The sequence below is a fragment of the Crotalus tigris genome, unplaced genomic scaffold, assembly GCF_016545835.1.
Source record: "Crotalus tigris isolate CLP2741 ecotype Arizona unplaced genomic scaffold, ASM1654583v1 scf7180000017729.2337069, whole genome shotgun sequence".
NCBI classification, from domain to species: Eukaryota; Metazoa; Chordata; class Lepidosauria; order Squamata; family Viperidae; genus Crotalus; species Crotalus tigris.
In genome coordinates, this window is record NW_024096596.1 from 851,078 (window position 1) to 876,603 (window position 25,526).

General features: G+C 38.4%; 1 protein-coding gene across 10 annotated transcripts in view; it reads right to left on the reverse strand.

The window, feature by feature from the left end:
- DOCK7 (dedicator of cytokinesis 7) overlaps positions 1 to 25,526 on the reverse strand; it is a 150,206-nt gene that overhangs the window by 31,763 nt on the left and 92,917 nt on the right. For 5 of the 10 annotated variants that reach the window (XM_039339063.1, XM_039339062.1, XM_039339069.1 and 2 more), the window contains 19 exons: positions 23,307 to 23,445; positions 22,883 to 22,984; positions 22,385 to 22,471; positions 20,138 to 20,369; positions 19,181 to 19,345; positions 17,824 to 17,993; positions 15,301 to 15,393; positions 13,506 to 13,595; positions 12,355 to 12,450; positions 11,346 to 11,486; positions 11,063 to 11,176; positions 10,339 to 10,509; positions 9,382 to 9,521; positions 6,182 to 6,351; positions 4,803 to 4,957; positions 3,480 to 3,662; positions 2,496 to 2,631; positions 1,709 to 1,805; positions 470 to 487 (listed from right to left, as the gene is read on the reverse strand). In XM_039339063.1, coding sequence (XP_039194997.1) covers positions 470 to 487; positions 1,709 to 1,805; positions 2,496 to 2,631; positions 3,480 to 3,662; positions 4,803 to 4,957; positions 6,182 to 6,351; positions 9,382 to 9,521; positions 10,339 to 10,509; positions 11,063 to 11,176; positions 11,346 to 11,486; positions 12,355 to 12,450; positions 13,506 to 13,595; positions 15,301 to 15,393; positions 17,824 to 17,993; positions 19,181 to 19,345; positions 20,138 to 20,369; positions 22,385 to 22,471; positions 22,883 to 22,984; positions 23,307 to 23,445 — 2,499 coding nt within the window. The remainder of the gene's footprint in view (positions 1 to 469; positions 488 to 1,708; positions 1,806 to 2,495; positions 2,632 to 3,479; positions 3,663 to 4,802; positions 4,958 to 6,181; positions 6,352 to 9,381; positions 9,522 to 10,338; positions 10,510 to 11,062; positions 11,177 to 11,345; positions 11,487 to 12,354; positions 12,451 to 13,505; positions 13,596 to 15,300; positions 15,394 to 17,823; positions 17,994 to 19,180; positions 19,346 to 20,137; positions 20,370 to 22,384; positions 22,472 to 22,882; positions 22,985 to 23,306; positions 23,446 to 25,526) is intronic. The other 5 variants (XM_039339065.1, XM_039339064.1, XM_039339068.1 and 2 more) reach the window with 3 other exon arrangements.

The window sequence follows — 25,526 nt, forward strand, 5'->3', positions numbered from 1 at the left end:
TTTGGTATGCAGAGCTGTTTATGGCCCTTATCAGAGGCGTTAAGGGATTATGAGACCATATGCTAGATCTGGAGTAATCACATAAGAATACAGACATGCCTCGTGCTACAGAATCGGAAACTTTCTGTAGCAGGATATATACGCTCTTTTTTTATAGCCAAAGCATTTCACAAACAACTTCTGCAAAGCATCTCAGTCTGCCACGATCTGGGGATAAAAAGCATGCCAGCCAGCCAGGCAAAGCTGAGACTATACTTTTTACAGCTAATTAACCCCAACGTTTCAAATTCCAGCAATTCCTGATGTAACAATTACTGCAGTAACACACAGGCATACAGAACCTCTGCAAAGCATCAAAAAAAAAAAAAAAAACACCACAGCTGCAATAACAAAATGGGCAAAGGTACAAAGTGGCAACTGAAAAACAAAACAAAATAAAACCCATAGCAGGATACCAGTGCTACAATACCTGATTGGTTTGTGGCTTCTAAAAATACAGCACATGTAGAAAAATAATTAGAGTCATGGATTAGGGCAGGAAAGAAGCAATTTTTAAACTCCAGAATACTCTACTGGACTAAGTCAGGGCTTTTCAACCTTTTCACCCATTGTACTACTTTTAGGATATGGCAACATCCGAGTACCACCAGTTGCCTAGCAAGATGTCAAAAACTTGATGACCAAAAAAAAAAAAAGGGGGGGGGAAGTGATAAAGTACAGGTAGTCCTCGACTTACAACAGTTTGCTTAGTGACTGTTCAAAGTTACAATGGCACTGGAAAAAGTGCCCCCCAAGCCACAGCTGAGCAAGACACCTGCCTGCCCACCCAGCCGTGCTCTTCCTCCTATCTGAGGTTTTCATTGTTGTGAGCATTTCTGTTGAGGATTGGCAGCGGGGGTGGGATGGGGAGGCGTTTGGTTTTTATTCCCCCCATCTGCTGGGTGGTTGCAGCAGGTTTTCGTCACTTCACATGACCCTGGGACACTGTGATCGTCATAAATATGAATCAGTTGCCAAGCATCTGAATGTAAATCACAAGACCCTGGAGATGCTGCAACATTCCAGCTGATTGGTGCTCCTTCTGGGCTCAGCAGAAGCGCCAGGATCAGTGCCGAGCTCCAGCTGGAGCCTGGCGCTGATTCTGGCACTTCCACTGAGCCCTGATAGTCCTACAGCTCCAGCCATCTCTCGCTCAGGCTTGTGCGGTGCTGCTACCAGTTCAGCTCATTTCCCTCCTCCGCTACTTTTCTAGGATGGTGGCGTACCACCTGCCAGGTGCCAATGTACCACAGGTGCTACCCGTACCACTGATTGAAAAGCCCTGGACTAAGTGACCAATGACATATATACTTCCTGCATGTACAATTTATGGGTCTTGGCAGTATCTAATAGGATGCCATATCAGTTTTTACTACAGCAGATTACTTTCTTATAATAGCGTAACTTAATATCATCCAACAGGTCTATTCAGAAAACCCACTGAGTTCAACACCTTATTCCCAGATATATGGTAACAAAATTGCTTTAAACATAGCTTACACCAGCATTTAACTCCTTTCAAAGCTATAATTTGAATTTTTTTTTGCTTAATCAGTGTCTAAAACTGTCTATATTGTAGCCCACTAAACTTCAAAGGAGACAGCAAAGTCTCCCAGTATTCTATGCCAGGTGCTCAATGTATTAAGCTATTAGGATAAGACGGCATTACTTATCAAGTTTTTCAGTGTTCTGCCTCCAGTGCGTCATGTCCTTTCTCCACCTCAGGTTCTCTTGACTTCCAAAAGCACTTCCTGAAGGACTTCTTTCTGCCAGGGAATTGTAATATTTAACATGAAACAATTCAAAATAGGACAATTCCTGCCAGCCTAGCAGTTCGAAAACATGCAAATGTGAACAGATAAGTATTTGATGGGAAGGTAATGGCATTCCATGCCCTCGGTATGTAATCATGCTGACCACATGACCATGGAATGTCTTCCGACAAAGCTGGCTCCCTTGGCTAAGAAATGGAGATGACTGGACACGACTGGACAGGGGAAACCTTTACCTTTACCTGAGCAATAATTAATTCTTCGTATCTGTTACTGTTCAGTTTCCCAGATATAACTTAGTACAACGACGAGGACTGCCTGCGTGGCATAGGGAATGAATTAATCAGCTCTGTGTGCATGTGTGCGTGTTCTGATTATTAGAAGGTATTAACAAATGGATGTCACTGGTGTTCATCACATAGAATTTTCGTCAGAGGCAAACTTGTGCATTTTACAGCTCCTGGACCACATCCAGCCCTTTGGCTGTTCCTGACTGGCCCTGTGAATTGCTTTTATTTTGAAGGCAACTTTTTTTCCCAATTTATGTATGTGCACACATGCAGGCCTACGCACCTTCACAGTTCTGTTGGTTCCACCCATACAACATTCCCAGTTTCTCACATGGCCCTTTGGGAAAATTAATTGCCCAAACTCTTTCAACTATAAAGGCACCAATCCACTCACCCAATTGTCCTCTGCTTCTTCGTACCATTTCTTGCCTGGCCCCGATGCTTCCAAGGATAGCTTCTTCAAGTTTGGCCCGCATATCTTTTGATTTCTTAAAAGTCAGACTGTTCATTCTTTCAAACACTTTCTTCCCCTAGATGTTTCACAAAAGGGCAAGAATATAAAAGAACATTTTCTTTCTAAAGATTAGAAGTTTTTTATAATAATAAATATTAAAAAAGATGAGAAGGCCTGTAAAATGCAAGTAATGTTAGAGGAGAAACCAGAGTTGGCCTTATTTCATCCAGAGAGAAACTTGGAAAGCGTAAAGTATAAAACAGGGGTCTTCAAACTTGGCCCTTTTATGATTTGTGGACTTCAACTCCCAGAATTCCTCAGCCAGGCACACTAGCTGAGGAATTCTGGGAATTGAAGTCCACAAGTCATAAAAGGGCCAAGTTTGAAAACCCCTGATGTAAAAACATTTGAAGGAACTAATTCTGGTATCTTTTACTGGAAAAATGCTACTTTAGAACAGAATTTAACAGAAAATGGTATTTTTGGACTAGTTTTTTAATCATTTTTCATATTACCTACCCAAAGTAACATATCTGAGAGGGGCAGCCATATAAATCTATTAAATAAACAAATAAATTTGATAGACATATTTACAACATTAATACAAATCTGTCAGTGCTAACATTCTCAGAATCTTGAATTTGTAATTATATAGGAATCTTCTAGCTAAGTGCACTTTCCCTCTCATTATAATTCTTATGAGGAAGCAAAACTATTCAACTTATGTTTCATTCAATATTTTCTGAAAGTATTCAATGCAAATTCAGGCTCTCAATGAAATCATACAATATCAACAAAAGCTTATGTGTCTCAAAAAGGGCTCAGCCTCCAATACAATTTTAAGGCTTATATTGTGCAAACATCTGAAGAAGACCCATCTTCCAATCAAAGGTATGCATTTTTAAGTAGGTAGTGTTATTTTACCTTGTATTCAAAGCAGGAAATGCAAAGATAAAGCAAATCCAACAAGCGATTGAGCTGCAAGACAGACAGATCTGTGAACCATTTCTGCAGAACACTTTCGTCAGCATTCTTCAGGACCCATAAGAGGCAGATCAAAAGGTTTCGACTGGAATCAGCTGAAAATGTTGAGTGTTGCCTGCTGGTCTGGATTTATAGATAGAGCAGATCAAAACTATGATTACCAGTTTGGACCTGAAATACATCTAGTTCAACTAAATAATTTTTTGGTGGTTTTTTTGCAGTTTTCGAAATGGGATGCAAGCTATTCAGATAGACCAAATGCCATCCTGCTTAGTATTAACTTATAAGGTGTGAAGAGTCTGCCAGACTCTGTATAAATGGGTCATAGTCAGTGGTGGGATTCAAATATGTGAACAACCGGTTCTTTGTGTGTTGCTTCCGGAAGTCCATTCTGGGCCTGGGCAATAAAAAATTAGCTACCAGTTCTGCCAAAGTGGTGCAAACCCGCTGAATCCCACCACTGATCATTGTATCCTCCCTCAGTGTGACTGTGGGTTCCCACGTCAGCTATAAGCTGAGAGCGTGTACTGGTCCAATATCTGATTTTTTTTTAATATAAATGATGCTGAGATTCAATGCTTGGATGGCCTAGACATTGGTATTTGAACATAGATCTTTTAAACATGTATATTTTATATTTTATTGTATTTTATAATTTAGGTGAAATTTTAATATATGACATAGCATATGCTAAATAATGACAAGGTGTGGATAACTCTTTCAACAAATTTCAAAATGGGAAGAGAAATGTTATTATCTTGATCATCTCAAAGGTGCTTTTTCAAAAGACAACTGAACTTTGTTTTTCCTTGAAGACATTTCGTTTCTCATCCAATAAGCTTCTTCAGTTCTGAGGCAAAACTGAAGTGTTCAAGGAAAAACAAAGGAAGGCCAGTTGCATTTTGAAACAAGTACCTTTGGGACACCCCATGACCTGGATGACTGAGAATTTCCAAAAATGCACTGATGCACTGCTTTAAAAGTACCATAATATTATTGTACTATGTACTATTGTACTATAGTTTCCCAAAGAACTAAAACTATCATATTTGAATATGAAGTATTAACATTTTCCCTACTCATCCTTTAGTTTCCATGAAATATGTATAAGAATAATGGCATCATTTCATGACATAGCTTTCACCCAGTCTCGTTGCTTTATGAATGTAGGTCCCCACATATTTATTTATTTATTTATTTATTTATTTATTTATTTATTTATTTATTTATAAATAGTTCCATTGATGGAAGATGTTTTTGTACCGTTGATGTGAGGAGAAAACTGGTGGGCCGAGTGAGCTGTGGGACAGAGGTTCCTGCAATGGCCATAGCAACTGTCTGACTGATCATGTTCCCACCCTCACTTTCACAATCCTCCACTGCAACACAGCTTGGTCTTCCACGCTGGTTGTGACTTTCTGCAGCAAAACAGGCCAATTTCAATGAAATGAAACATGAATGCTTTAATCCAGTTACACAGAATACACACGCTTCATAGTAAAACACAGAAAACTTTTGCGTTAGATGGCATATAAACAGCCCAACAGAATCCCAATCAGAAAGGTTCATTTTAGCCATCTAGTCTAATTCAAATTAAAATAACCCCCTCCTAATTATTGTTAACCTGCAAGCAGAATTTGTACTTAAATACTCTGGGAGGACAGCAATAAGTATTAGCCTTTGGTGACATATGCTTTCAGATATTTGAGGACTCTAGAATGTTTAGGTAATCATTTTTAAATGAGTGAAAGAATGATGTCACTTTTTATTTATTTGTCCAATTTATATAACTGCTCACACACAAGTGACTCTAGGTGGCTCTTTGCTTGTCAGAAGGTCACAAAAGGTGATCACATGACCCTGGGAGACTGCAACAGTCATAAATACATGCCAGTTGCCAAGCGTCTAAATTTTGATCATGTGACCAAAATTCTCACGGGTATGAAAATGCTCACAGATATGAAAAACTGGTCACAAGTCATTTTTTTAGTGCCTTTGTACCTTTGAATGGTCACTAAACAAGTGGTTGTAACTTGAGGACTACCTGTAAAGCATGCATTCATTTCTTATTCTACAGGTAGTCCTCGACTTACAACAGTTCATTTAGTGACTGTTCAAAGTTACAACGGCACTGAAAAAAAGTGACTTATGACCGTTTTTCACACTTACGACCATTGCAGCATCCCCTTGATCATGTGATCAAAATTCAGACGCTTGGCAACTGGTTCATATTTATGACGGTTACAGTGCCCTCGGGGGTCATGTGATTCCCTTTTGCAACCTTTTGATAAGCAAAGTCAACTGGGAAGCCAGATTCACTTAACAACTGTGCGCTACTAACTTAACAACTGTGGCAAGAAAGATCACAGTAAAATGAGACAAAACTCACTGAACAAATGTTTCACTTAGCAGCGTAAATTTTCGGGCAAACTTGTGCTCATAAGTCGAGGACTACAATACTTTGTTTAGCCCTTAACAAAACTGTATACCTGATATGGAATTCCAAAGGGAAATAGACTTTTCAAGCACACATTCAAGCTTTTGGATTCAGGTTAGAAACTCTTTAAAAAAAATAATTTGCTGCTTTAACTAAACATAGTATTCCCATGGCAGTGCAGCTAATGGGTTAGCATACCAAATACCTGTGAAATCATACAGCTGGGGCACACTCTCCATGATCACTCCAATCAGAGGCAAGTATAGTGTAGCCACCCTGGCCTTTACTTGAGGGTCAGAGTACCGTGGGTCAGAGTCATGGCTAGATAGCAAATTGTGTACCATATTGATGACTTTCTTGTGCAATCCAAACAAACTGTTTTAAAAAAAAAGAGTCAGTAGGATGAGTTAGTAGTTTTAGAGTAGATATGGTACACATACACAGTCACTCACAAAAAGGGCTGCTTTCTGATTATATCCCTTATTTTATGATTTGTGTAAAGTATACTTTTCAATTTCACCTGCTATCCTTTATTTAGTTAATCTGAAGCCACGTAGCAAATGTATTGCAGAACTAGAGTAGAATACGCAACTAGAATATGCAAAACAAGCCAATGTTAGCTACTTCATTCTGTGTCTTTAACGCAGACACAAAATATAGAGGGGTTAATATATAAACTGATCTGAAGATAAATTATTATTGGTATTATTATGTGCATTTATGAAAAAGGAGGGGAAAGGGAAATGAAGATGCAGAAATAAAAAAGGAAAAAGAGGGGAAAAGGTAAAAAAAAAAGAAAGCACAAAATGCACGAATAATTTACAAATATCGTAATTTTTTAAAATTTTCAATGTTTCATTAAATAACTAAATACACCCCATCATTTTAAAAACTACTAAATCATTATTAAAATATTATATGAATATCAACTACAACAGTCAACATGGTATATAAATCATAAAATAAGATTAAAAATTACAGGAATTTCTATCTAAGGCAAGCAATTAAGACTTTATACTGAGAGAAACCTACATATGTCAGCTATGGAACAAGCCCACATATAGAGTTGTAATCCAAAAATATTTCCAAGTTGAATTATATTCTGTTTCAGATTTATTTTTGAAATACAAAGTTATTTTAGACAGCTAGGCAGAATTTAATTAGACATTCTTCTGCAGAAGGAACAAGTATAGTGTCCAAAAGGAAGTGTGGACTACTCACAGTTACCATAAACAAAATTAATTCAGCGTACTTTGTGGGATTATAAGATTTAGTCATTCTGAATGTTTTTGGATGCTTTGTATTTTCAGTTTTAGATGGCTGATACTTTCAACTACTTTGCTTCTTCCTATTCTTCTCTATTTTTTGCACTGATGGCTGCAGCAAAAATCCCCAAACGTTAACTCTCAGAACCAGAGATAGCCACAAAGCAGGAGAACGTAATCCGTGATTATTCTTGTTACTGAATATCACAAACCAAGACTGGAGCACAACCCATGTTAATAAGAAAATAAAAATGTGTATGATAACATTACGATGCAAATAATACTGGACAAACATATACACAATTTGGTATCTGTGTCATTTATTATGTTGCATTTTCATCACTTGCCCTCCACCGCAGAGGCCCATGGTTGTACAAGAAAAGATAATACACTGGGATGAATACATAACAAAGGAAAAAAAAAAGTCTTAATCTAACTTATGTTGCAGCATTCAACTTTATCACTTATAAAAGTAATGCCTCCTTCGAGTTGAACACCTTGAAATCTAGCTCAAGAATTAAAGAATTCATTAACAAGCTCTATTCAAAACCTATACATGAAATTTTAAAAAAATAAGAGTACTTTGCCCTGAATTTTAGAGGTATGAATAGGAGCGTTTTTTTTAATTTTTAAAACCATTTGATATTTGCGAGTTATGTGTGAATAAAATCACCACAACCCATTTTGCTTCAATGGCTAAAGATGGAGCAACTTCTGGTGACAAATACAAGCAAAGGGTTCGTTATCACTACTTGGCCTCTTCATATTCTTTTAAGTTCATTATTTATTTATAAGCAATGTTTATGCCACACGATATCACAACGTGTTCCTTGAGTGGTTTATCACACATATATAAACAACAGTGTTTTGCTTGGCTCTGAAACATCCCAGTGATAGCTCTCTCTAGGAAATGGGGACCTAGAACTAATCACAGCCTGCAGATAAGAGGTTGCTAGGAATATCAAGAGAGGTGAATCCTGAATGGACATAACTCATCAAAACTAACCGTAATATAAATGAGAAATGTCATCTCTGCAGTTGAAAAGAATATACGGGAGGAAAAAGATCAATAATACATATCGTGTCTTGCAGTGAGGAAATGAAATAATTGCTGTATTTTTGGCTTTACATGCTTTATTCATTAACAAGTGATGGAGTCAGTTAAAATTTATCTATCACTTGTTCCATTACTTGCATTTTTCATGGTTGAGTTGTTACTGACCTCAATTACTTAATGTGAGACTCTACTATTGAACCACAGACTATTCTACTGGAAAATAAAAACTTGGTTTGAAACAAACAAAACAACCCCTTACCAGCAATGCGATGCTTAATAAATTTTATTGTATTTTATATGGGCAAAAATTAATACAGGTAGTCCTCGACTTATGAGCCCGAAATTTCTGTTGCTAAGTGAGACATTGTTAAGTGAGTATTGCCCCATATTACGATCTTTTTTTTTGCCACAGTTATTAACCGAATCACTGCAGTTATTAAGTTAGCAGCACAGTTGTGAGGTGAATTTTGCTTCCCCATTGACTCTGCTTGTCAGAAGCTTACAAAAGGTGGATCACGTGACTTTGGGACACAACAATCGTCATAAATACGAGTCAGTTGCCGAGCGGCTAAATTTTGATCATGTGACTGCGGGTATGCTGCAAAGGTTGTTAAGTGTGAAAAAAGGTCATAAGTCACTTTTTTCAGTGCCGTTGTAACTTTGAACGGTCACTAAATGAACTGTTGTAAGTCGAGGACTAACTATCTAAGCAGATCTAAAGAGCGGTTGAGTATGAAAGGAACAAGGACTTGAGAAGAAATACATTCTTTCACAATCCTGTGACAATACATTTGAAGGCTTATGAGAGAGGAAATATGTTTTAAATTAGAGAAGCAACCTAGAACTAAGGAGAAATTTCCTGACAGTTAGAACAATTAACCAATGGAACAACCTGCCTCCAGAAGTGGTGAATGCTCCAACACTGGAAGTTTTTAAGACGAGATTGGACAGCCATTTTTCTGAAATGGTATAGGGTTTCCTGCCTGAGCAGGGGGTTGGACTAGATGACCTCCAAGGTCCCTTCTAACATTATTATTGTTGTTGTTGTTGTTACAGCCTGTTGGAAACAATTTCAAAATTTACCTGTCTGCTTCAGGATCTAGAATGACAGCTAGTTCAGTAAGTACCAGTCCTGCCAAGTAATGCTGTTGACGAAAAGGCACGGAGAGCTCAAACATATTTGCAATCTTCTGATCTTGGACATTTGTTGAGAATCCAGAACTCTGTCGCACAAAAACACAGCCTCTCATAAGTTTTATTATGTGTATTAGTCCTAGTAGACTTCACAACCATCATCACATTATTTATTTATATAAATGTATTCGTAATAAAATAAGAGAGCATGAAAGAAGGAAAAACAACAAAGAAATACATTCAACCTTAGTTTGGCAAAATAATTGATCTGCTTTTTTTATTACTGTGCAACAACTAACTACAACAGGACTTGTTTATTATTGCAAATTAAAAAGGGTTCTTGATATTTGTAGAATTTATGAATGGGAACCATATTATTATTATTGAGACGTATTATTCAGTTTCCATTTTTATGCATTTAGCAGAAATATTAGGTATTGAAGCTAGGAATTTCAGGAATTAGACAGTTTAATGAGGATAACAATTCAGGTTAAGCCATAGTTTGCAATAACCATGTTCATAAGCTATAATAGGTACATTTATATTTATATAGAGCCTTGGTGGTGCAGTGGTTAGAATTCAGTACTGCAGGCTACTTCTGCTGACTGCCGGCTACCAGCAGTTCAATTCCCTTCGATTCATTCATACACACACACACACACACACACACACACACACACACACACACCAAAATCAATCAAGTAACTGGTTTATATTTATATTTATCACATCAAGTCAAAATCAATCAAGTAACAGTTTGGTTTAACACAGCGTAATTTTTTAAAAAGTCTGCATTTAAAGAAGAGCAGTTAAAGAAAAATCTAATCTAATGGACTGAAGTGCTGCAATCCACTAGATTATTATTCGCCTTATAACACTACACTGCACTTTTGGTATATTACCCACCTGTGATGTTGCTGATGACACTGAAGGAGATGGAGATGCAGGTGGTGTTAGCAAACTACATGGTAAATTCAAAGTAACGTAATGCTCATGGCTGCAGACTATCCGAAGGAAATCCAGCCTCAAGGACACCAGCGTGCTGGGGATTGGTAAAGAATAAAGCTTGGAGGACACCTGTAAAACAGGAAAAGCAAAGTTAAAAAGTGACAAGAAAGCTGTGTCCCTACAAAAGTAAATGTATCCTTGTTCCTCTAGAAAACAAAAATAAGAGAGCAAAGAATAAGGCATGTTAAATTTGGTGTTCATAAAAAATGAGCAATACATGATTACTTTCAATTTGAGATTTAAACCATTCTGAAGCATTTCCATGCCGCTTGGACTATCTGCTTGCTGAGTGTAACCACTCTGCTGGCCCAGAATATGTTCTACCTAATCTGATGTTTTTTCCAACATCAAGAGCCAAAAAGATGCCTTTGGAGTCTACAAGCGGATTCCAACCGTGATGGCATCCCCAGCAGATGGTCATCAAATTCGGAGGGGAAGAGAAGGAGAGAGAGCAGGCTCAGAATCTGGGCCTCTTTGGAAAACATCCCTCTAGTCAGATACCACAATGTATCCTCTCTTTCCTCCCCTCTTCCTCTTGAATGTAGCCACCTCCAAGAATTCTATACCCCGAGCCCTTGTCTAGTTTAGATGCCCTCCTTTTACCTTGATCGTGTCATCGTACCTGTTTGTAGTAAGTCTTAACAAGGCTAAAGACAAATCCTCTGTCCATGGCAGACAACAGATCGTTGAGAAAAAATGCTAAACTAGTGTTGAGTCTTTCAATCATTTCTGTATCCTGCATCAGAGAGGAAAAGAAAAAGAAAAAAAAAGGAAAAGGACAGGCTGTTTCAAAACAGACGTTTCATGCCGAGGCTCTTATCCAACCGCTTGTCCACTATTTGGAAATTATCTCTCCATATCGGGGTGTACGTTTGACAAAAGCACAACTGAATTGCTTCCATTACCTTCTGAAACCGGGAGACTATATCACTGGCGATTGTGCTGACCAGCGCGGCTATGTCATCCATGAAGCGCTCTGGAAAACGATTCTTTCTGGGGGCATCGAGTTTGTCAGCAAAATACAAATGATGCACAATACTTTTTACCTGGAGGAAACATATATTACCACTCACTATCACTTGCACACAAAAAGGTCAATTGTGGATAGCGGTATGATTCGATACTATTCTGTAAACCAGATTTAATCATTAGAACAGTTGCGAGAAGGCTCCAGGTTACCTTCTTTCTTCATTGGTCTAGCTCAGTGATGGCGAACCTTTTAGAGACTGAATGCCCAAACTGCAACCCAAAACCCATTTATGCATTGTTGGGTGCCGGGTGGCTGTGGCCCATTGGATGGGTGTGGCCCATTGGGTGGGCGTGGCTGCGGTGGTAATGGCAGACTGGGTGGGACTAAAAAGTTCAATCAATCAATTCCAACTTTGCAAGATCTTTTTTTTCCCCGCGAGAAGTTGAAATTGACTGATTGATTGAACCTTTTTTTTTTTGCGCACGGCGGCGGAGGCCTAAAGCAAAAAGGTTTTATAAAACCCAGCTGAAGGCCTAGGACTGGGGCGATGGCGTGCGTGCCCACAGAGAGGGCTCTGAGTGCCGCCTCTGGCACCCATGCCATAGGTTCGCCACTACCGGTCTAGCTCTATCTATCATTTGGAGAGTAACTTTCATAGGCATTTTATCTTCTCCACAAGTAGACATCACCTGGATAATGAGTGGCCGTTTCCCCTGAAAGTTAATCTATGATAGGGATCAGGAAAGAAATCCAGAGGAAATAACAACAAAAAAAGATAAGTAGGCCCACTTTCTTTCTGATCATTTTTTTTCCCCAATACAGGAAAGAAATAGGCAGGTCTTACCAGAGATTTGAACTGATCTCTTGCATAAGAGTTGTGACTTTACACTGGGGCACATGAAGGTTGCCCATCCCTGCACTGAACAATTTTCTCATTCTCTTACCATAAGTTCAAAGAAGAACCATGCTTGCTGAAGAGCTGCTTCACGAACACTTCCACTGCAGACAACCCACTGTAAAGCCAGTTCTTCATGAAAAAGCTAGCAAGATTAAAAGTCATGTTTACTCATCCAGCATTTAATCATTTTTGAAACCATAATTCAGGGATCCCCAACCCCTGGGCCATAGCCTGGTACCAGGCCGTGGTTTGTTCAGATCTGCACAAACAGCAGGCAAGTGTCTGTACAGCTCCATTTGCGTGAGTGGCAGGCGAGCTGTGCACATGTTCACCCACCCCTCACGTGGAACCATCCGCTCTCCCCTCCCGTCACCAGTCCGCAAAGCTGGAAAGGTTGGGTACCGCTGCTGTAATTCGTAATATACAGGGATGACAATGAGCAAAACTATTTTTATGAACCCTATAGCAAGGGTTAGCGGTTCTTTAACAACCATTTTTAAAGGAAATCTCGCATAATGGGAGGAGGTGTAAATCCAATCCATGTCAGGTAGAACTAAAGACAAATTACAATTTCTCATAATTTCTCATCTGGGTTTCTCTTGAAATGTTCTTATTACTGTTATTAAAGGCTGAATTTCTGGGAGCAAAATGAGAGCTCAGGATGAAAGAGAAGCTGACAATTCCACTCTTTTTCCACTAGTTTTACCAAAGAGAAGATAAGGGAGAAAAATTTCTGACCTGCTGGAAAACTAATAAGATTTCTTATTCTTTTCATCCATTTCTTGGAAAAAATAAACTGGTGAGGAAAAGCCACCCATATAGATTCCCTACTGCTCCCAAGCAGAAGCAGAATGTCAGTAATCTACAACTTCTTCCTACCTCCATGAAAGATAAGAATTCACAAACCATAGGAGATAGTAAGTGGAAGCCCTTGTAAACTACACTGACGCACCCTGAGCATTCGCTTAATCTTTAATCTGCTCTCAAGTGTATGATCTAAAGGAATTAATATTTTTACAAATAATAAAGTGATTCATCTGGATTAACCTCCAAGCTGTTTTATATTTGTGGAACTAGAACCAAGCCACTGAGACTCTAGTTGACTCAGCACTCTTCAAATTTGGGACACATTAAACAGTGACTGAACTGTTTATCCCTCCTTGCCTTGCACAACGGCATGAAATGATCTATATCTACCTTTTTAGTTGGCAATCGCCCTGTTAATGTTTGTAAGAAACTTGGAGTCTCTGTATGGGAAGACATGCGATTACAGCTTCGATCTGCAGCCTGCAAAATAAATGGTGACAGTACATTAAAATTTGCTATGGATGACAATGGACATTAGAAAAAAAAATAACAGAAACCTCTAATGCATTTCAATAAAATGACAAGCAGTACTGAACTTTATGGAGATTTTTAAACTTACTAATAGACAATAAAGCTGTCTGTTAAATAAAAGATTTATATGGTTCAAATGGAGATCAAACATTAGGCAATTTAACAACATAAAGTGTTGCAAAAGTATGAAACTAGTTTGTAATAACTTTGCATTTCGCAAAGAAAATACAAGAAAATAACATATTTTCTAACTTCTGTGTCATTCATCCCAGCTTAAACAATATTGAGCTATTGCTCCAAATACCAATATTGATTGTATGGAACAGGGGTAGGCAACCTTGGCTCTTTTATGACTTGTGGACTTCAACTCCCAGAATTCCTGAATCAGCCATGCTGAGGGGAAAGGGAGTTTTCAAGCTGAACCATGCTGACTCAAGAATTCTGGGAGTTGAAGTCCACGAGCCATAAAAGAGCCAAGGTTGCCTACCCCGGGTATAGAACTATAGGTAGTCCTCGACTTACAATAGCCATCGAGTCCAAACATTTCTATTGCTAAGTGAGACATTTGTTAAATGAGTTTTGCCCCATTTTACGATCTGCAGTTGTTAAGTTAGTAATATGTTTGTTAAGTGAATCTTAACTTTGCTTGTCAAAAGGTCACAAAAAGTGATCACATGACCCCAGGACACTGCAACCTTTGTAAGTATGAATCAGTTGTCAAGCAGCTGAGTTTTGATCACATGACCATGCTGCAAAAGTTATAAAAAATGTTCATAAGTCATTTCTTTCAATGACGTTGTAAGTTTGAACAGTCACAACATGTACTGTTTTAAATCGAGGACTACCTGTATACAATCAAATGGGTTTTTATTTATACATTTGGCTTTAACAACCTAATTTTTTTGATTTTTTTTTTTTACTCTTTTGCAAAATAATTAAACTGATTAAAAGCTGAAAGCATGGTCAACTGAATTTAACCAGGACTTTATTTAAATACTCACAGTGTTAAGAAGCAAGTAACTAAAATTAAAATTATCGTGATACTAAGCATTTCATATTTTGCAGTATATTACTTGACAAATTTTTCAACATTCAGTTTTCATCAAGAAAAATGAGTTGTTATTAACTGAGATTCACGTTATGTAAAAAAAAACAAGTTGGCAAACGAGGACGAAAATGCATTATCAAAATCATAACTGATGATGATGATGGTACAAAATATAAGATTGGCCTCCTTAAAATAAAAGGAAATTAATGAGACATATTAATTTGACATGGCTAATGTAAATCCTAATTATTTTAACAAGCCAATTTTATACATGATTGACTATGTAATATTTAGAAAGCATATTTCTATTTGGACTATATTACGTGTAATGAAAAGCTATAAAACAAGTGTAAAAATTAATTATAGAGAAGGAAAAACAGTTCTAAACATGCATGAGAACAGAAAAAAAAATTAGGGATGGATGGTTTCTCATGCAAGTGGATGGATATAGGAAAAAGGAACCAGTAAACAGGTAAAAGTATGCGAAACAGGTAAAAGTATGGGAAAGGGACCGCAGCACAGACTCAAGTGAAAAAAGATTTCTGTATGGTGATATGAACCAAAGATATTAAGAGAAAAATAAGGAAACTCTGAGGGAATCACCACCTGTGAAGTCTCCGCATTCGGACTGGGGTTGGTTCCCCATGGGGCAGCTTTTGCAGCACCAGTGTTTACCCAAGAATTGGAGCGATCTAAGCCCTGGGCACATAACAGAAAGCAGCAAGGAAAGGAAAGAAATGTTACATGCCACATTTGCATTGGAAATTGGGAGAGATTAATGTCTTCAGCACAAACGAATCACCAATTAGTACTGTTAAATAGTTTATTTAGTCCAAACAAGTATTTTTTTCGATAGAAGAGAATATCTGTAGTGCAGGATTGAATTGTTGGGTCCTTAATGTTCTTTGAGCTTGCTTCTTTTCTTGCAGAGGTTTCATTACCAAACTAGGTAACATCATCAGCACCAAAGACCCCACAATTATTTGTATTTTTCCTCCCAGGTATACATGCTAAAATGTCATCAGGCCAAGTATATCTTGCAGCACCTTATATAGGCATAGCTAATAAGTGGCACCTTCTTCATTCCTGTTTACTTTTAATTTCATTACAGTTCCTGTTTATTTAAGGCATTGTAGATGCTGTATTTTAGTAAGCTTGTAAATCTGAATGCATATGCAGTAGTCCCAATTCTAAAGAAATTCAGTCAGGCTGCAAAGTCTCTGAATGTCAGGACATTCAGACTGCATCTTCCTTTACTCGTTTTAGCTAGAATAAAGCTAAACTGAGGATTCTTAGGATTTAGAACGCTGATTATATTTTACTAAATAAAAATCATTTATTTTATAATGCACAAGTCTTATTTTCAATCATTATTTCATAGTAGAAAAGATAATTCATATATATTTCTGGGAATTGGTTTTGTCTCATGGATATCTATGCTTCTGTTAATTGCTGAAGCCATCTGTTGACACTGTATAGGCATATTATAAATATCTGAATTAAAAATTGCTATCAGATAAGAAATAAGAACCCAGCACACTCTGAATATATAAACCATAAATCAAGAGCGATGGTGGTGCAGTAGTTAGAATGCAATTGCAGGCTAATTCTGCCGACTGCCTGCAGTTTGATTCTCACCGGCTCAAGGGTGATTTAGCCTTCCATCCTTCTGACGTCAGTAAAATGAGGAGCCAGATTGTTGGGGGCAATAGGCTGACTCTGTAAAGTGCTTAGAGAGGGGCTGTAAAGCACTGTGAAACAGTATATAAGTCTAAGTGCTGTTGCTAAACACCTGAACTTGCAAGAGTTCAGAAATTCATAGTAATTAAACTTTCACAGTTGGGTTAGAAACTAAATCTCACTAGGAAATGTTCTGTGGTTGACTGGTTAATTTTCTATGCTATACATGGTAATGAAAACAATTGCCTGATTTGGCTTCTCAGGATAAACAACTCTCTCTTCCAGTTTGGAGAACCTGCAGCTTCCATGCCATAATTCACACTCTTTACAAAGGATCCCTTGATATATTAGTCGGGATTTTGGAGGATGTTGAAGAATGCAAGATGCAAGATAGATAGATAGATAGATAGATAGATAGATAGATAGATAGATAGATAGATAGATAGATAGATAGATAGACAGACAGACAGACAGACAGACAGACAGACAGACAGACAGACAGACAGATAGACAGACAGACAGGTAGTATTATATAATACACATTTGAAACAAATTATTTATCTTAATATCAAGTGAGATATAACAATGAGCACATATCAAATTTTGGTAAGTGGCATCATTCCATTTTAAAGAAAAAAGATTAGGATTGCCATGACATTCAATATCTTGAGATCTTTATGGGATCCTATCAGGCAGAAACATTCCAGCTTATTAAAAAGCCAGTATGCTTCTGTAAGAAAGCTTCTATCTATTTTATTGCCAAATTATTCAGGCCAGGCTGCTCATGCAAAACTTATCATCTCCTAGGTAAATTTCATGTGCATATCACTCCCTCCCACTCCCTCCGGCATTTCACAAAAAAAGGTCAAGGTGGTTTAATTAAGCAAGACTATCAAATGAATAACTAAAAGACTCCTAGCTCTTCCACTCAAACTTGAAATGTTTAATAAGAACAACTGGTAAACCTTTTTGGAGGATAAGGCTTTTTTTCTCCTTTTCATAAATTACATAAAAGGATTCTGTTCTGTGCTTCCTCATTCTTCTCTTGCCCTTGGTATGCAAGTAGGCTGCTAACTCAAAATACTCAAAAGGCTCTCCATTTTTGGTGGGTAATTTTGCGGTGTAAAAATGCTTTTAAAATGCCTCATCAAAGCTTTTAAAGTGGCTTATAAAATATCCTTTGCCAGAAGGAAAAATGAAATTATTTAACGGCAAGTTTATGAGAAAGAATCTGTTCTTTGATGTCATTATCGTCACTGAAAAAGGCATCTGGAAATGCAACCTACTAAAAGTGGAAGAATCTAACATTAGTATCCCTGTCACTAGATAGGAATCCTATGCTCACAATTTGTCCAATTTGAGGCTTACAGTCAAATCTGGAGACAATACGACTCATGATTTGACTCTTATTATTTAATAACAGTGGGGTGTTATTATTAGGAATCTTACCTTACTTCCAATGATTGATCGTACTTCATCATCGGGGGAGGTTGGAGTCCCTGATATGTCTGGGTTGCTGTTACTAAGGCTCCTGGAACGATTCAAGTGTAGGCTTGCAGGTCTGACAGCTGACCGAGCCATGGTTGCGTAGTGCACTGATCCTCCTAAGCCACTGGGAGCTAAAAAAATGCATAGCAGGGGCCAGAAATTATTTATTTAATTTTATTGTTATTTATTTATTAAATTTTTATGCTGCCCAACTCCGCTACAAGATGACTCTGGGTGGTTTATAAGTTATAAAACAAATTTAAAAAATAGTTAAAAGATTAAAACGACACCAATAATAAAACTATGATTAAAAACTATATTAAAACTGCAGCTAAGAGAGCTAAGAGACGGATGGGATGGGGGTGAGGATTTTACCTAAAGTACGAATATCATGGTATCCCTTTGAAAAATAGACGCAGCTATTTTTTCTCACTGACAGTTACAGATTACAGTTTCTGTAAGTCCCTGTATTTTGATTTCTTTAAAGGAGATCCAAATAATGTAGACCTCCATTCACCAGGTCAATTCTGAAGAAAAATTCAAATTTGCCTGGAAGTCATATAGTAGCATTTATTATAGGTAGCCCTAAACTTATGACCGTACTGAATATGGAGTTATGATTGTAAGTGGTGGTGGTCTTTAAGCAGGTCACCACATGATTGTGCTCGATTTCAGAACATTAAGCAGTCATTAAATGTTCTCATTAATGGGTTTGGGTTTTTTTGCTAGAAACCAGAAGCAAACCAGACATTGGCAAAAAAAAAAAAAAAAAAAAAAAAACCACCCGAAAGAGCAGTCATATGACATAGGATGCTGCAAACAGCCATAATTGCCAAACGCCCAAAATGTGATCACACAATTGTGAGGTGGTGATAGTGATGCAGCCATTGGAACTTCAAAAACAGGCTATAAGTAGAAAGTCCGTCATAACTTTGAATGGTTGCTAAGCAACTGGTCATTAAGCAAGGACTGCCTATATAGATTTCCTTTCCTTAATCAAAATATCTGTTTAGTCGTGACATCTATGTTTAGTCATAATCCTATATATATGAGCTTGAATACAACCAATGACAGTCCTTTCTTTATACTCTCTCCATACCCCTGAACAGTTGTTCCTATAGGTAGTGGATCCACAGAGTGGTATAGAATATGTAAAAGAAAAAAATGGCATAATTTGGGGGGAGGCGATTAGTAACTAGCCCTTCTTTATTAATTACTCTACCTGTTTGATCACCAAGGTAAAATTCAAGGACTAAGGTCCTGATATTAGGATTTTCCATTTGAATCCTATGCAATTGCATTTTAAAAGTGAATGTACCTGGGCATGGGGAATTGGGAGACGTATTTGGTAACCGAAAAACATAATAAATATATGAAGTAAGAAGACTATTTCTTCCATGCTGATCTTGGTTTCCTTCAAGATTTTTGTGAAGTCTGTTTACAATAGAGGCCATGGCTTCAAAAGATGCTTGACCTAGATTGACTAAAAAGAATATAAAGAATTAGATATCAAGCTGTTTATTTCTAATGACAAACTATTGAGGGAGGGAGGGAGGGAGGGAGGGAGGGAGGGAGGGAGGCAGGCAGGCAGCCATAGTAGTCATCACATTCAAATAATCTGACAATAGCTTAAATATGTGTTATGACTATCAGTGGAGATGGTACATGAATTCATTCGGCACTCACTGCCATAACTTCAAATGGTCACTGAGCAATGGTCATGACTTGGAACTATCTGTTAGTGTCCAGTTCTAAATTTATCACTTATCTTTTGTTATGGCTTGTAGTTGTCATGATAGTCAAAACAAGATATGTTCTTTTATAGTTAATTCCAAAATCTTATAATAGAAGTCAATAGTCAAAATTTATCTGAACCCTTGATCCATTTATATTTTTCTTAGATTAAAACCTTATTCAGCTTTTATTTATTTATTAAATTTGTTTGCTGCCCGTCTCGCCGCAAGGAGACTCTTTTTGCTGCTTATTTCAAATTCTTTACGTTCTTCAGTTTGTAGTTCATTTTTCTTTTGTTCAGAGCTGAAGACAAACTCACCCAATGAAAACTTTTCAAACTTGTTGTTCTGAAGATCTCTAATAGCTTTAAGACAGTTAACAGACAATTTCAGAAGGGATTAAAACATAAATACCTATAATTTTAAATGTAGCTATGGCATGTTAAATTACAGCAGAATAATTACAGCAAAGAGAATTTATTTTACAACGAAGAGAATTCATATCAAATTTTCTCTTAAAAGCATAAACCAAAATGAAATACCTATTTGGCCTGCAATAATAGGAGGTCTTACGACCAAAAGGATTAATTTGTCAAGCAGAAGATGGAGAAACCGCACCACAGGCTCCAGCTGAGATGAGTTCAAAGCTGAAATGCTGCTCTTTAATTCATTTTCCAAGTTGTTCTCCATAATTCTCATGTCACCTATCCGTACAGGGAACATATGTTCATCCAGGGCATGAACAAGGGCAAAGAACTTGTCAAGATAGGGGTCCTAAATAAACAAATAATAATATTTTTTTTAATGTTTAACTAGTCAAACTAATGCAATCAAGGCTAGAATTTAAAAATCATCAAATGATTCAAAGTGCAGATTGTGCAAAGAGGGAGAAGAAACAGTAGACCATATAATCAGTTCATGCAAGAAGATTACACCAGTTATAAACAGCAGCATAATATAATCACCAAAATGGAACATCTCTAAAAATCATCATGTGGTGGTAATGAAACATTGGTGAGGACATAGAGTTGAAAAAGTAATCAAGAATGAGCAGATTAAAATATTGTGGCATTTCTGAATATAACTAAACTTATAACACACCAGATTTAACTGTGGCTGAAAAAAAAGGAAAGTATGGATAATTGACCAGAGGATAGTAGAATAAAAAAACAAGGAATTGGAGAAGATCACAAAGTATCGAAACTGAAAGATGTAGGCATAAACTGGTTGTGGTGATTCTAATTTCCATCTGACACTTACAAAAGGCCACCCTGCTCGGATCCGCACACAGACTATGCCAATACATTACAATATCCTAGTTTCTTGGGAAGAATTCATTGTGTATCAGGGCCAACACCAGCTAAAGAACTGACAGTTGTGATTTCACATTTTTGTATATCAGCACCAATCGAATGCAAAAGGCAGCTTTACTTGGAGCAGCTTATACCTTGTGACGATACCTTTAAAACCATCAACCACCTCCGCCTATCCCAGGTCCTTGGAAAGGGCTCGGTAGGTGGATAAAAATACCAAATCCAGACTGTGATCTCGACACAGGTAGTCCTTGACTTACAACCATTTGTCTAGCACGGGGTCTTCAAACTTGGCCACTTTAAGACTTGTGGACTTCAATTCCCAGAATTCCTCAGCCAGCCATGCTGGCTGAGGAATTCTGGGAGTTAAAGTCCACAAGCCTTAAAGTGGCCAAGTTTAGAGACCCCTGGTCTAGCAACTGTTTGAATTGTCCGGTCTTTACATTTATGACCAAATACTCCCCCTAGCAACTCAGGAACACCATGTGCGCCTTTGTCATGGACAACAGGAAAAGTACTGGGGGATGGGAGGGAGCCAGAGAGTACATGAAGTCAAAGCGTACCCCCCACTTCTTTTTCTTCCTGCCTTTTCCTTTTGCCCTCCAGCTGGTCTCCCTCCCTTCTCTCCCTCCCTTTCTTCTTCCCACTATTTTATGCTCTTCCATGCATGAACATTCTCTTCTCCCTGCTCCTGCATAGTTTCTTAGAGAAGCAGGCAGCACTAACTGGAGAAGGTCAGCTACAGCTGGGCTTCCTGAGCATTAAAACCATGAAAATGATTCCTAGAGAGGAAGCAGTTCCATCAAAACAGCTTCCTTCCATCCATGCCAAAGGTGCAAGTGCTCTTCCTGAAAGGAGAGGCTGGCTCCAGGCACCACCACTAATGGCTGGACTTTTAGGAAAAGTAACCCTCCCCATCTGTTTCTTTGCTGGGAGATGAAGCAAATTCCCATTATTCCTATGCAGTCAACTTGCATGGAGGCTTAGCATGCCTGGATTTTGGCAGGCGCCAAAATGGAGAGGCAGCGGTAACGTAAAGAGTGTGGGCTGCCTCAGGCAGGTGAAGGAGGTACAGCGCAGGCCAGGCATGAGTGTCTCTCTGCTCTGGCACTGAAATTCTGCCTTATTGAAACCCAAACGGAAAGTGTGGACTTTCCAGAGGAGCTGGCATGGAAGATTGAAAACAAGTGTCTACATGATTGTTTGGCACTTCACAATTAGTATAAATGCGAGGGGGTTGCCAAGTTCCCAGATCACAATCACATGATGGGCAGGGATGAGACAATCTGTAATGGTTGAAAGTGGTTTATGGGCCACACATCACTCTGTCCAAGCTGTCAAAATTCCAAACAGTCATTAAGTGAGCGGTCACAAGTTGAAGCCTACCTCAACACTCAAGAAATTTTGTCGTAATATTAGAGCAACTTTATTTATTGTTACTTTCCCTGTGTTAGCGGGATCACTCTAAATACATACCTGTGTGTGAATGGTTGATACAGCAATTATTTCTACATTAAAAACTCCTTTATGGTTGTCAACCCACTTCATTCCAGGCAAAGGCACCTGACAAAAAGCAATACATAATAAAGTGTTGGAGATAACCAGGATGAACCCGAAGGGTCAAATACATCATCAGTCTTGAATCCCTTTGCGCCCACAAGTGATTTTGAATTCCACTGACTCTTATCTACCACCAATTTGCTCTGACTAGTTCCGATTCTTGTAGAGAGCATAAGCTAGAAGTATTTTCATTTGAACTGCCTGATCTTCTGATTTTTCCATGCTTGACATAAAGTCAGTTATGATTTTTATTATGGTGAAAGAATAACCATATCAAAAACAGACATTTTAATCAACAAATGTGGGTAAATAGTTTCTAGAATTTACTTTCAAAATAGGCCCTCTTAATATTTGGGATAGTTGTTGCTTAATCCACTTTACTGACTCACACCCCCCCTATAGGAAGTTGCTAACCTCTGGAGAGAGTACAGAATAAGCTTGTGGTGGCTTCTCCAAAGAAACAGGGAGGCAGAACTGGCCTGTTTTTAATCGTCCATTTTGTAGCATCGGTATCCACTTGAATGGGAAAAAGAACCAAAACATCATTAGCACCTATCAAATCCATTGGAAGTCTTTACCTATTCATTTACCTGTTTCAATTTTTACAGCTACCCATCTCACGTCCCTCACTCTGGGTCGCTCAAGTTAAAATAACCCAAACAAAGTCATGTAAATGAATTAAAACAATTAACCAGAAATGTATCAAAACTGACTTAAGCATTATTCCAAATTAACATGTACAGAAATATATAGCAAGCAAAATGATTCCTGCAATGCTGAAAGTCAGAATGAAGATAGGAAAGAAGGGATTGAAGAACTTCTGCGGCAGCTGTTTTACCGTGTAGCCAACAGGAGTCTCGAGTGGGGTGTTTTGTTTCTGTTGGCAACTGACATGGTAAAAAGTGAAAAGCAAGTGGTGATGGTCCGTTAGAGTAGCAGGAAGCTTGACCTTGATTTCTTCGTGGAAATCAGGAGATCTGTTTTGAGATAAATAAGAGATTTAAAGTTAAGCTTGATTTGTTTATAAAGAACTTCCGGTTTGAAAGACAGCTGCAACAGACAAATTGCCAACAATTCCAAAGCTATGCTGGCAATAGATCATAAAGTTACACGCGGCATTCTGCCAATCCGCACATCACCACAATAATTGATATCCTCTCACTGAGGGCAGCTTTAGAGACTATTTACAAAACTTCCAAGCCAAAGCTCCTCCTAGTAGATCATTATGACCTTTTTGTGGTTCTTTCCAAACAAAGACTTTCCTAAAACAAACCTAATCTTGGCAGTTCTCAGTCTATGAGGATGGAATAATTTTCTGACCTAGGGAGGGAAACCTACAAAATCTTATGGTCCCTGGAAGACCCTTTCAAGGACCTAAAGATCGTAGTTTTCATTGCTTAAGCTTCTTCCTCCAGGGTTCAACTATTGTATTGCATTAGTTAAAGCAGTGGTTCTCAACCTGTGGGTCGGGACCCCATTTGGGGTCGAACGACCATTTCACGGAGGTCACCAAACAACGCAGTCCGCCATTTTTTTCCCCTTTTCCTTAGCTGTGCTACTCCCTTTTATTCTATTGGCTTTTGAAAGCCAAATAGAATAGACTCTCTTGAATAGGGTCTAATTCTATTGGCTTTCAAAAGCCAACAGGAATTGTCCAGGCTGTCTCTGCCCTGCTGAGCCCGCCAAAAGTCCCATTCTGCAAACGGTGCTGCACCAGTTGAGTAGTCCTCGACTTACGACCAGTTGAGTAGTCCTCAACTTATGACCGGTTGGGGGTTGCGGCATTAAAAAGGTTGAGAACCATTGAGTTAAAGAGAAACTTTGAGATAAAATGTAAAAAAAAAAAAAAAGATTTCCTGGGATAATTTCCTATTTAAGATTTTTATTTTTTTTCTTTATGATGATGTATTTTCCCTACATTCATCTGCATTTCTGTTTAGCTAGTTAACATTCCCTGTCTCAGAATATACCAAAAGGCTTTTAGATGTACTCAATACTATAAGATGACAGGTTCATTCCTAGATTATTCTCCAGCTCTTGTTCACATAAATATGTATTTCACTGATCTTTTCTACCAATTATGTTCTCCTTTCCTTCAACCTCCTAATCATGTGCAAAGGGACAAAAAGGCTTCTATTCCTTTTCATGTGATATCACACACAGAGATGTGATCTCTCTGGGTTCATGCACCATAATTTCAATCATGTTTACGGGATCATGAAGAGGGCAAAAGGGCGCGAACAAGATGCTAGGGATCAGATACATATACAGGTAATCCTGGAGTTACGACCATTTGTTCAGCAATCATTCAAAGTTGCAATGTAGCTAGGCTTGGTCCCCAAAGTTACAGCTGTTGCAGCATCCCCAGGGTCACATGATAAAAATTCAGATGCTTGGTATTCTGCTGCCTGCTGGGGAACCTCAATTTCCTTCATCTGCCTAGTTCAGTGGTTCTCAACCTTTCTAATGCCGCGACCCCATAATACAGTTCCCCATGTTGTGGTGACCCCCAACCACTTATGCATCATTGGGTGCCAGGGGCGTGGCCAAAGAAAAGGGGGGAAAAAATGGCGGACAGCCTTGTTTGGCGACCCCCGTGAAATGGTCGTTCGACCCCAAATGGGGTCCCGACCCACAGGTTGAGAAGCACTGGCCTAGTTCCTCTTTTGGCCACCCTGTGCTCTATATTGTCCCTGCCAGCCTAGACTCGCTGGTCCTCCTATGCCTTGCTATCCTTTCTGCCTCCAACTGACTTTCATTATCTTTTTCAGTCACTTTTGATGAGGTGTGCCTGGACTGGCCTTTTGCAAGGCAGCTGCTGGCTATGCTGCGCCTTCTTCCCTTGTCCAAATCCAACAGGTCTTATCCCAATTGCATGTGGCCTTCTCACGAGGTTTTGGAAGGCAGATACACAAAGGAAGGCCCGGGCCGCAATCAATGCAAAAGGCTATCCATTTTAGCTGGGCCCTTTTTTCATGCTGGTACAGCTAGGGCTTTCTTTTGTGCCTTCTAAAAGGCCACATACAATTCGGATATAAGATGGGCACAGCTTCTGGAA